Raw genomic sequence first — 13,271 nt, 5'->3', positions numbered from 1 at the left:
AAAATCAAGATATCGCAGTGATATAAATAAGTTAAATTACAGTGACTTTCATGTAATTTACAGATTACGATTCGATTAACAGACTGCTCTAGTGAATATCGACACACAGTGAAAGGAAAATGTCATGTAGAATGAACATAATAAAAGACAAAGTTACAGGTGTATACATATAAACTTAAAATTTATTTACACCATAGTACATACAAATTGTGACGTTTCAGTATAAATAAAGATTTGGGACCACTTAAAAAACATAGGTTTCTAATTCGAGAAAATAAAAATCGGGGGCACTTCAATATTGGAGTAAAACAATCTGATATTATACATAACTTAACAAAAAAAAATTTACACATACAAAAGTAAATTGTACACATTAACCTGACAACTAATTAGTAATCAATATACAATATTTAACACAGTAGGTATCTGTTTGGCACATTGAAAATCTGTGGGTAAAACTGAAATTTACCACGATATACTTCCATTAATAATGCCAGAGCTAAATAACCTTCTTTGGAATTGCATGATGAAAATGAATACTGACCGAGAAATCATAAGAACTTAAACATACATTAAGGATATAACGAAAGCCTTCCTGCTATTTAAAAAAAAACATCTGATTTAGACAATGTTTTTATACAAATTTAATATGATAAAACAAGACAGAATAAAAATAAAACCATACTGAATTGGGCGAGCAACAAGGATAGCTATATAAGGTTAACGTTCGCGAAAGACGCTTAACCTGATTGGTATAACCTTTGTAACGGATAACTGTATAAATATAAAACAAAGAACATATTTGTGACAAAACAGACAACCATAAAATACGGTTTACAACCGGGAAACACTTGAACAATCAAATTTATGGTAATTAACAGTATTCGTGTTATTGTTTCTCAAAATGTATAATTAGTTTCGTGTACACTGAATGAAAGTGAGAAATTGATATTTTGGACATTTATATTTTTTCAAAATTATTTGTATTTTAAGAATAACATTACGTATTGATAATGCAAAACCCGTTTTTTTTCGTTCGTCGTGTCGTATAATTCGTCTTATCACTAAAATTCAACTAATAATACGTTTTAACGCTTAAGCTAAATCAGTCTATTCTTAAAGCGACATTAAATTTATGCCTAACAATAAAGCTTAAACGAACGATTACCATCACACTGGAAATTTATGCAAATTAAGGCCACTAGGTTGCGATTTAAAATTACCGTTAATATAAGTTGTTAATTTTAAATAAAAAAGATAACTTTAAATTAATGAAAATTACGTTAAATTTCACAATCCATAATTTACATTCTTAATTAATATGGCTTTGTATTTTAATTTATTTAATTCGTATTTAATTGTTTGAATGGGTTATTTTATATGCATTTTTTGAAATACGGTTGACGGCAATTTAATGAGTGAAACAGTTATTTCAACAATGACTTAAATTTATTATCTTGATAACTACAACATTTCAATATAAATGATCACAAAAATAATGCACCAGCACTTAAATACTATACAATAAACCATCGTGAACGCCGGGCCAACAGAGTCGACGCCAATCACAAACCTCCAAAAATAATTTAAAGCTTATCACATTATATTTACACTCTGTGTAAATTTTGATTCTCATGTAAATAAGTTGGTATTATTTCTAAGACAGTCGCAAAGTATAAGGCATTTGATTCACATTAGCACAATATATAACCTAATTAAATTCTATAATAGCCCTTTAAACATGGAATTTACAAGTCTCAAATTAGTTAGCGTCGTCGGATTCGACACGAGATTCGTCTTGTCTTATATAGGTATTAACATTAGAATCGAACTAAGGCGAATCACAGGTCACAAGCGCATTTCCCAAAGGATGAGATGTGCGTCTTTGGGGTTAGGATCCGCGGCGGGGGCGGGTCTCTCAGCCGCGTCAGCGGTTTGCCTCCAGTCGACATACCCTCGTCCTCCTACTATTGTCACGACAGACCGCCTAGCGGCACTCTCGCCAACAATATAATCGGCACCTCGAAGACTTCTCGCCGCACTTTTCGGTGGCGGTCTAGTTTCGTTGTTCGTGGCCGAATCGCTTCTCGAAATTGATCGATCAGAGGATGTAGACTTGCTAGAGGTAGAGTCCGGGGTCGACACTGCTACGGGAGCTAGACAAGCGGCGCCCGAAGCTCCGGAGCTATTCCTAGAAACGCCTCGAAGCGCCATCGATTCCTCGCTGCCCGACGAGGTGCACAGGCTGGAGGCGCGGGAGTCCACCGACCAGCTGGACAAGTCGAGGCTGCGCGGGCGGCCGGCGCGCATGCGGATCCTGCGGTCCAGCGTGCTGACTCGAAACGGAATAGCCGCCAGCTCGGGATCGCTTCGCCTGAGAGCGTCACCGCCGGACCCGCTCACGTCCCCTTCTCCTACACAGTCCTTTACGAACATCAGATCTCCGAATAGACCGTACACATCACACGCGTTCAAATTCGCGCATTTCGGTAAAGTTTTACTCAAGCGAACATCTCCCGGTTTCTTCCGTCGAACGACAGCTGATTGAACGCGCTGTGGTCGATAGGGACTGTTCTCCTCGGATATCCTTCTTTCGAGCTTGGGTTTCTCATTATCTTCTTTCATCTCCTCCTCTTTGAATTCGTGTAAAGTGCTAGTATTAGCGAGCGCGCGGGCGTTGGACAAGTTTCTTCTGACGACGTTCACGTCAACGTCCCTCGATTCTGGTACCAGCGACAGTAGGAAAGTTACAGGTCCCGCGTGCGCATGATAGGACACCGCAATGTGTCCTCCGATTAAGGGCAGCCCTTCTAACTTGGGCAGTGGTACTGTCACAGTGACTCCCGCCGTAGTGCCTACCCATAGTAATCCTTGTCCGGCCAATAATGCTGATACGTGGGCGGGTTTACTACCTTCCCTAGCACCAATAGTCTTCGCCACGTCGGCGGCGATGTCAATATTCTGCAAATGCTCGAAGGTCTCTGCGTGATACAGGCTGACATACGTCGAATCAGAAAACGCCGTCCACAATCCGACTCCGGAATGAGCTAAGTATCTAACGGAGCGGTCATCGTCTCCTTTCAGTTCTAAGATCCGTAATATTTCAGCCGTCAGCGCGTTAATGGCGAAGACTCGCCGGGCGCACGTCGCGTATATGATTCCGTCAATTGGTAATAGGCAATGAACGGGTTTGTCTCCTAATTCTATGGCTAGGGGTTCCTGTAATGCCCAGGAGTCGTCGTGGTTCCTCCTGAAGACTGAGACTCTTCCGTTTGAGAGGCCAACGAACATTGAGTCGCAATGGAACCTGATTTGTGTGACGGCCGCTATGGTCGGGACCTCGGTCAGTTTTTCCTGCTTCTCCGGCTCGACTCCGGAGAATATGATGATCTTTTTGTCCTCAGTGCCGAGCCACACTGTGTCGCCGCACAGCGTGGTCACTTGTCGAACTCCTTTTGCGTATTCCATTGAAGTCACCTGAAACAGATAATTGTACTTATATCACTGACCAATGTGAAAATGAATCCTGTGCCTTAAACTTCGTATCTTAAGAGGAAAAGACTGTAGATCTCGAAGCAGTATCGTTTTAAGATATCTTTAGTGATTGAAATCACATAGGCCAATATTACTGGCCATTAGAATGCTTAAATTGGGTATGAGTCTCTTCTTGTTCTGGGCATGTCCTGATCTTCAAGTAGTGGGTAATCGAATCAATTACGTTGAGCAGTGCGTCTATTTACGAATTATGATAAGGCATATGTTGTATTTTCTCTCTCTATATTATCGGAGAGCACAAAAGATTAAGCTTTGTCATCGTTTGTGATAAGGCTAGCCATGTCACAAAGAAGCGGTATATACCTTGATGTCGCGCAAGTAAAGAGATACTTAGGAAGGAGACAGAAGCCATAAGACTTGGAAACATTCGTGAACAACGTCATAGAATATAGACCTTGTTGACGAGTTGTTATTTAAGTGACTAGGGTATAGTATACCTTGGTATCTGGCAGGTCCAAAGTGACCAGAGTCTTCAGCTTGGCGGCGCGGTGTGTGAGCACAGCCACGTGGCTGCTGGAGCCGCCGCCGGCCGACACCCACAGCAGCGAACGAGACCGACGCGTTGTGGCGCCGCGGGAGCTGCCGTTTGACGAGTAGAAACAGCCGCAGCGCACCTGAAATTATGGACTTGATTTAGAATATGCTGGATGATTTATACTGATAACAAGAGTTAAGTTAAATTAGAGAAAAAGGGAGTGATGTGTTTAGTAGCTGATAGTCAAGCGACTCCTTGTGTCGATGCAACATAGACAAACATCAAATTTAAATTCAACGAACATCAGACTAATAAATGAAAGCCAACAGTCATCTAACTCACCTCAGTAACAAATTTTGAAGAGTTGCAGCTGCAAAGGTATTTAGTGCCGCGGCGCATGTTACCTTACCGGTAGACGCTACGCCCGTGTTCGCCGTAGCCGTAGCGAGTTGTGTCAATCGTAGCTCCGTAGCCGTATCAAAGACTACAGTCATATGACTCACCTCAGTAAGACACTTGGAAGAGTAGACCGGCGTAGCGGCTACGAACAGTGGCATCTTGTACGGCGGCGCGTGTTACGTAGCCGGTAGTCGCCACGCGGGCGTGTTGGCCGTAGCCGTAGCGAGTTGTGTCAATCGTAGCTTCGTAGCCGTATCAAAGGCTACAGTCATATGACTCACCTCAGTAAGACACTTGGAAGAGTAGACCGGCGTAGCGGCTACGAACAGTGGCATCTTGTGCGGCGGCGCGTGTTGCGTAGCCGGCAGACGCCACGCGGGCGTGTTGGCCGTAGCCGTAGCGAGTTGCGCCAGTCGTAGCTCCGTAGCCCACGCGAGTCGCGCCCCGGGTTCGCTCGCGCGGAATGTGAGGGGTTCTTCCCGGCCTCGGATGGTAAGTTGGAGGCAGCATGAGTCGACCCATGCCATCTCGTCGTCTTTTCGCTATAAATTAAAGTTGTAAAGCTTAAATTAGCCCAAGTATTTTATAATAATGTGCGAATAAGGATATTTTTTTGATTAATGATTAGAGAGATATTTGTTTTCATTGAACACTTAATGAAATCGATAAAGCCAAAAGAGACAGTACTGCTGTGCTGCAACTGTAATAAGAGGTCTTCTTAGCGCAGGCTAAGGGACGGATTTATAACAATAGCGTGCACTTTTGTTTGTGCTGGAGTTTTAACAACATACACCTACCTGAATACTTTGCTGGATATTTTGCAACAGCGTTTTGAAAGTCTCCGGTGCTAACTCCGGGTAAGGCGCGCGTAGTGAAGCAGCCAAGTCCGCCATTCTCGATACAGTCTCATAGTCGTGCATTAGAGCGGACATTTCGTTGCAAAGGGAATCCGCGGTAGTCGAGTTGAGTTGCCCGTTACTACTAGAGTTTGAACGGAGACTGCCACTGCGGTTCATGCCTGTTGAATAAAAACAATTGAATGATAGTTTTTTATAATGTTAAGATTGAATAAACTTAGCAATAAAGCGAGTCCTGGACACATTTGAACTGTTTTGGATTTGTGAATCTTCCGGTTATAGGGAAGTTTGCAGAGTCATAGGTTTTTGAAGGGATATCCCGAGAAAATTTTGTGTGTAATAGAGACATTAACTTATTTTTTTTACCTTGAGCTAGCACCCTGCTAAGCGTAGGCGAGGTTCCAGTATCCAAGACTTCCACATCCTGCACGGGATGCGCCCATTTGAGCCCGAGCCTCTCGTCTTCCCCGCTACCGCCGCTGCCGCCGCCGACTGACACGCAAACCACTAAATCGTTTAGGAGCAGAAGTCGGCGCGGCTTGCATTTCGTCACGCTACCCATTTGGTTGAATTCCTGGGGAATAAATACAAATGTGTTAATCAATTATTTAAAAAAAAAATGCACAGTTGCTGGGACTATCTGCAATTACAATTAGTTGGACTTGATAAATCTACTTTGATAGTTACGTTTTATTATTCCACATTGAAGCTTAAAAACTGCCCAATCTTGTAATGCACTATTCACATGCTGATTGTTTCAAATTTGAACGATACCTGTATAAATAAGAATGAATATGGAAATAGAAATATAAGGGTTTTTCAAAGACATTTTTTGCTTTCAAAATTGGACATAACGTTTCCATATAAGATTTATTGATTATTGATTTACACATTACGTGCACATGATCTTCCAGAATATCTGCATACTCCAAGCCTCCCACTTACCAACTGCAGTAGGTCGTCTTGCCGCAACAGATGCCTCTTATCGGCTCTCGAGGCCAGCAGCCTGGCGGCACCGAACCTCGCCGCGCCGCCCGCTCCCCCCGCGCCGGCCACGCCCCCGCGGGTCAGGCGACGTAACGCTGCCCGGAACGCCTGGGTAGAAGAAATAATTAATTAATATTTACTGGCAAAAAACTACCAATGTGGCAAAAATCAAGTTCGATATAATAACAAAATATAGACTAAAAATAACATAATAGTTTGAAGTTCACTCTTTAATTCACCTTTTATGTTTCCATGAATAAAGGTAAACAAAAAGTTGGACAAGAAAGTAAAGAAATAAGGTATATACCCATTTTTTTCCTTTTAATAGATTACTTATGATATTATTTCTTTTAATAGAAATAATATCATAAGTATTCAAACGTCTAAATTATAATACAAACTTTGAATACAAAATCCTGACATGAATAAAATTGCGTGGTTTGTAATGCAATAACGACTTATTTTATAGTTCGTGATAGTATTACTAATGACAATGATGTCATTAACGTATCCTGTAATATTCATGTTTTGTACAATGTTATTACACTTTTTGTGGAGGTCACGGTTGAGAAAACCGGAAATTTATAAAGTTAAAAAACAAACTAAGATTAAAACAGTATTTACTTAAGTAAATGAGATTTCGGGCTGTGTGTTGATATGTCAGTCGTATCAGGTTTCTTTTCTATAAATTCACATTCACATTAATTGTTAATTTAAATTATAAATTATAAAAAAGAATTAAACCTGTACCAAAACGTTACCTATCTCATAACTACTTCTCATGTAGTTCGCGCCATAAAGAAACATAACAATACTGTGATTTTGCAACATAGATCACGTAGAGGACATAGCTTACATAATAGTCTTGTGCTATTGTTATTGAAATGTCAGCTAAATAGATCATTGGAATACGTTATCTGTCGGTTGATCCATTTAGTGTTACCTATTTACTTTCGAATTCTTATTTTCATAAGAGTCTCAGAACTCTGTTTGGTAATAAGATTTCGAGCTATTTACCACGATAAGGAATAAACGTAAAATAGAGCACTAAACTTTTGAATGCATCAACGCTATGGCAAATAAGTATGCCCAAAAGGAAACGGCATTTTCTCATCCAATAGGCCACAAGAAATATCTGATCTGTGCAATTGTAAACACTTACATTTTTCATTAAATCACAACTAATCAAGAATTACGACGTTAATAATAAAAAATAATAATTTTGTAAGATAAAAGTGAAGCCCCCCTTTTATAGCAGGGTTAAAAAAACAACTAGAACTTTACCTGCGTCCTCTCGGCGTCGCGTTTCCTTTCGTTCAGCGCTTCGGCCAGGGCCTCCAACCTTGTCAATGCTCGCTGCAAGGCGACACGGTCGGCGTGACCAGGTGGAGTGTGTTTTAGAAGATCCTGTAAAATAAGAGTAAGATTAAATACTAAAGCTCTTAAAAGTGGAGTGTGTTTTTATAGATCGTTCAATGAGAGAGTATGATTTAATTTCTTAAAAAATATCTATGAACTTATAATACTAAGTTTAAATTTCATCAAATTTCTAATCTTTTAGGAGATAATAGGCGGATCAATAATAAACCCACTAGTATCTCTTCAGTTGGTTGTTAACTTGTTTATCAGTAGCTTCAGATTATGTAGAATAAACATCTAAAACGCGGGAACGGAGCAAATAAATTGGCAATTTTTCAGGTTATTTTTTTAATTATTTAAATTACTATTGATTAGCAAACAAATCCAATAATTTATTTTTCGAATCTGTGACTCGTAATTCCCTCTGAGTAGGTATACTAACTAATGGAAAAGAACTGGCTGATTCATCTTTCCAGTTACGTACAACCAAAACCGCAAAATAAGAAAAGTCATTAACCGATTAATCAATACATAAATACAGATATTCAAATTAGCTTTTCAGTTAAGTTTCCATATAGGTACATATGGCAAAGAAACGCTTAGAAAGTAAAGTTTTGTAATCCCAAGAAAAGGTTAAAGTGGCCATCTTATTTAAATATGAATGCCGAATTACTAATAAAGATGAATTTTAAAAACCTTATATAGGTATAAAGTTAGTAAATTAAGCTATCAGTAGTATCTTTCTGCTTATAAATTGTTATTCGCGCGAATGATTAATTGATTGGGTAATTTGCATACATAATCTTGCGAACAGGTGGGTTGGTGTTAAATAGTCGTCACCCATAAAATCTTTGCTTAATCTTTTCATGTATCGCTAGCTGCTTACTTTAGAGATATTGTGATATCGAGAAAACTGTGGAGAGGTGCTCGGGGTCCGTGTATAAACACGCTTCTACATAATATTGAAATAGTCGGATTAAACGAAGCAACTCCCGTCTGCCCTCCGCAACCTTTGCAGGGGAACCCGACCTTTATTGGAATGCGAACCGGGACACGTCATAATGAGTGATAATCTGGTGAACTTTTAACATTTGATCTGCCTATGAAATATGTAATTGAACAGTGATTTCTCGCCAACAACAGGAAGTCGGAATGAATCAATGAGAAAATAAATAAACTGTGAACATCGATGTGAAAGTTATTTGTATAAATTTCACGCATCGCATGATAAAGTGATATTGGTCGCAGCATTTACTCAGGAATGAAGGTTTAAAAATACTTCAGAGAATTCGCTGAGTCAGTTGTTTGGTCGTAAAGTTTGTTATTTGAAAAAGGTATACATTGCTTTACCACACATGTTTTATTGATATTTTGTTGTCAACCGCATTCCAAGTATATGTAAGTAGACTTTATTGATGAAGTCTTAGGAAATGCAATCAGGCCGTTGTTAAACAATACTTGCCGCACACGGTTTGTTTTTTATTTCTACATACATACGTCACGGCCTTATGCTTTAACGGGTAAACAGAGCCTGCAGTATCGAAAAGACTGAAAGGCCAAGTTCAGCTGGTTCAAATAGTTTAAGGTTGCTAACCCACAAGCCCTAAAAAAGAATCCCAAGTTTATTAGCTATGTGATCTAAAGTTCCGATTGAAATTCCAAAGTCATGAATCTTTACGGCAGATTTTATTAAATCATCACAAGCTTCGACAAACAGCCGTGCATTTTACATACATAATATTTTTTCTTCCGTTCATTGTTGCCCATACAATGGGCACATAATGGCCGCGGCGTGTCACGATAAGTCTTATTACTCACTGTGATTAAACCTTACATAACGGGTTGCAAGGTTATGTGGAATATTCTTTAATAAGCGTAATCATTCTTGTATTCTAAAGACATCGTGTGGTCCTCGGCACTTTAGAACCACTCAATCTGTTTCCAGTGTATGTCGTTGACACCAGAAGAAGATTAGCGTGGAGATTGCATTGACATACATACATAAAATCACGCCTCTTTCCCGGAAGGGTAGGCAGAGACTACCTCTTTCCACTTGCCACGATCTTGTATTTAATTTTATCATTGTAATTTAACATAATGAGTACCAGCTGCTTGTTTTTCAGTGCGGAATGAAATATTCTTCTAAGCCAAGGGGTAACAACTGCTTACTTTCTGAATTTCAATTCCATCCTAAAGCCAACAGTAGAATGTGATTTTCCAGTTTCCGAGACTATTAGCTCTGCTTACCCATGAGGGATCAATGATCAATACATACCTACGTCGTAATAAAGTGAATTGTGCTAATAAATATGTTTTTGCTGTCTCGCAAATAGATAAGAAAGAATGTTATTTTGTTTGTGCTTTCATTCTTTTATTATAATGTGACTGTGTCATGCAAATGTAGGTATTTATGTTATAAATATAAATTGTTTTTATCAGAGGTCCAAAGTTAAATGACATAAAATAAGAGAGGGGAAAAAATATTTTTGCTTATGTTAAGAGTAGTCATGCTCTGTGAATATAGTTATTTTGGGATGGCTCAATTAAAAGCAAAGCTTTGTGGCACACTTTTAGAAAACCTAATTTTATAATCATTGATAATTCAAAACCTTTTTACACATCCGAACATCAGGATCACCGAGTTAGCAAACTGGCATGATAACCCATATACTACAGAGATGATAAAACAAGATAACATCTACCTGTAAAAACATGATGAACTGCGGAAACCTCTGCACAGGCTTCACCATCAGGCCGAAGAAGGACAATCTGTCGTTGGCGCTGATCTGCTTGACTTTGAAGAAGTCCGCGAGCGCCGATTTCCTCTTCGACTCCATCTTTGCTAGTTCCATGGCCATTGAGAAGTTGTTGATGAAATCTGAGTACACGTCCAGCACCACTGCTTTCGAGAATGCGTTTAAGAAGACCTCGCCTGAAAAAAGGAAAATATATTAATTAGGACTATTGGCTGTCTACCCCGCAAGGGATATAGACGTGACTATATGTATGTATGTATGTATATTAATTAGGAACTTATGTGGATGAAGATAAAGTAGAAGATGTTTTAGCCTACCCCTTCGTGAACATTACATTTATTAATATGTGCTACCTTTCTCACTCCATAAAGAAAACAAAGCTTGTTTCGTCAACTATGCTTAAAATATCCATATGCCCCATGAATTATTTTTAATATTAATCCATTTCACGTTTGTACTTGAAAGATATTGGCAAAAAATCGATATAAGATCAACAGAAGTCAAAATGTGATTGTTAGAGTTTCTGCCTATCTGTATGTTTGCCCAATAGGCCAAAAACTATTGATTCTCCGATTTTAATGCGATTTCCTCAGATACCACGCTCCAAGTTCGACCACGCCTAACACAGGCGTGGTCGAACTTAAAAATAGGCATACAAAAATTTCTCCCCCCACCCATGTAGATGGCAATACAGGGGATCAGCATTTCCAGGGAACTTTTACGGCGGACGAAGTCGCGGGCAAAAACTAGTTAACTATATAATAAGGATTTATTTTACTTCATTATTTCTTTTAACGCCTATACTTTGTTTGCCTCTCTTTCTTCAAGGTAACAAAAAGTGACAAAAACTTCAATTGACAAATTACCGAGAAGTACTTTCATTTTATTCAAAGGTTATAAATACATCGTCCAAAATAAATTTATACATGTTGAATGTTGAAGCAATGCTGTGTATTCCAGTTGTTTTAATGTCCACGACTCGAGGTTATGATATGATAAACACGGCTGCGGGTTATTCAAACAAAATTGACGAAATTGAATAAATACAAACATGTATGTGACCGATGTGTGAAAATTTGTTAGCATGCATGTCCGCGATATATTTGCAAGTTCTGTGTTGTTTGTTGTAATTCTATCATTGAGCCAAACAGCTGAATTTGGCCTATCAGTTTTGACTCGAGACTGTTGTCTGTCTACCCCGCAAGAGATATAGATGCGATATCATATCAACACGGAAGTTTAACAATGCACGATAAGTTGCTCGTAGACATTAATAATTAAGAGCTGTTTCTTAGTTTTTTACACATTTGAAGAAGTAGCATATGTTTGTCCTTCCTTTATCAACTATATCTTTACAGAATTTCATCGAATCAGGTCCAGTCGTTCAGTCGTGAATACCTAACAAAACGTACAGACAGACTTTCGCATTTATAAAATTAGTATGGATGGACGAAAGATTTTGGGACAGACAACTGCTACATTTATTTACATTATTACATTTTCAGAATCATCTTCAAATTGAAATTCGTTAAACTTATGTTCAATAAGAATAGGCGTTATGCAGGCGGCTGGTTAAAAAAGATGACTAAACCACACAAAAAAGTTTTTTGTAGTTTTTACCTTTTGCATTCTTATTGGTAAAAAATCTTCAAAGTTAAAGATAAACTAGTGGGTAATCCTGGCGGTACTGTTTCGTCTTTTTTATTTGATGGTATTTATAACCATGTGTTATTTTAGATGTAATTTTTTCCTTGGAAGGAATCATCATTTTTGTTTGTTTTAACGTTCATCTTACACACAAGGTTGCTTTGTTCAATTCTTAAGACGGTTCCAGAAAAAATGAATCTTTATCTGAATGGCCTGGAGGTCAAGTATGAAAAAAATGTACTAATGATGTGTCGATGTCCATAGTCACATTGATATATCAATAGTTTTTGACATTTTGTGGTCAATATTACGGTATCTCTAGATTACCGAATGACAAAAACTATTGTACTGAGACTTTACCGAGACGCAATTGGCAGGATTTTCTAAGTACATTATTTGATATCTCATGCTTTTTATGAGGGAAAATGTTGCATATGTAACCATGATCTAATTGGTCAAACAGGAGAGATGATCATTACATAATTTGTTTAGGTTCTCACGACAAGCTTACTCTGAAACTGGCTCAATTTGCATAAAATATATTCAGATTTTACATATATACATAAATATAATTACGTCTATATCTCTTGCGAGGTAGACATAGCCATTAGTTTTGAAAAGACTGATAGGCCACGTTCAGCTGTTTGGCTTAATGATAGAATTGAGATTCATATAATGACAGGTTGCTTGCCCGTCGCATAAAAGAAAACATCCCACATTTATAAGCCTATCCCTTCTTCTCTTCTTTTTTCTATTGGTGCTGAGAACCATACGGCTAAGGAAATACAACTATATTAAGGAAATTCCTACCAATTTTTTCATCGCGGTCCCACGTCCTGGCGCAATCTGCGAGCGCGGTGCGGAAGTGCAGGTGGCATTGTAGTATGTCTGGTAGCCGATGGAACAAAGTCTGGATCTTGCTGGCGTTCAGGATCGCGGGGCTGCTCTCTTCTAGCGGTTTCTTGTAGTCCTGGTTAAATGAGAAAAACATTTAATGATTTTGATATTTTTTATAAGGAGTTTTAATGGTTACTGTCTGTTACGTGCGGTACCTAAGGAGGCGCTCATAGGTAAATCTACTTAGCATTATGAATAGCGTATTAGTAGGTATAGGGCCTATGCACTGCTTTTGTTTAATAAACAATGAAATGTACATTTAAGTTATTGTTTATTGAGTTCGTGTTTTCTGTTTAGCGAGTAAATTTTTCCTAATTCTGACTTCTTATAATTATGACT

The 13,271-nt window shown here is 38.6% G+C and overlaps 1 protein-coding gene across 1 annotated transcript in view; it reads right to left on the bottom strand.

The window, feature by feature from the left end:
* Positions 1–160: 160 nt before the first annotated feature.
* Positions 161–13,271, bottom strand: part of LOC106132121 (rho guanine nucleotide exchange factor 10) — a 29,901-nt gene continuing 16,790 nt past the window's right edge. The window contains exons 5-14 of the mRNA XM_060947404.1: positions 12,846–13,005; positions 10,335–10,564; positions 7,558–7,680; positions 6,232–6,381; positions 5,653–5,860; positions 5,227–5,447; positions 4,711–4,971; positions 4,534–4,587; positions 3,993–4,169; positions 161–3,477 (exon numbers count right to left, since the gene is read on the bottom strand). Coding sequence (XP_060803387.1) covers positions 1,849–3,477; positions 3,993–4,169; positions 4,534–4,587; positions 4,711–4,971; positions 5,227–5,447; positions 5,653–5,860; positions 6,232–6,381; positions 7,558–7,680; positions 10,335–10,564; positions 12,846–13,005 — 3,213 coding nt within the window. The 3' untranslated portion in view covers positions 161–1,848. The remainder of the gene's footprint in view (positions 3,478–3,992; positions 4,170–4,533; positions 4,588–4,710; positions 4,972–5,226; positions 5,448–5,652; positions 5,861–6,231; positions 6,382–7,557; positions 7,681–10,334; positions 10,565–12,845; positions 13,006–13,271) is intronic.

The sequence above is a fragment of the Amyelois transitella genome, chromosome 13 (genome assembly GCF_032362555.1).
Source record: "Amyelois transitella isolate CPQ chromosome 13, ilAmyTran1.1, whole genome shotgun sequence".
Taxonomy (NCBI): domain Eukaryota; kingdom Metazoa; phylum Arthropoda; class Insecta; order Lepidoptera; family Pyralidae; genus Amyelois; species Amyelois transitella.
This window is presented reverse-complemented; position numbering and strand designations above follow the sequence as displayed.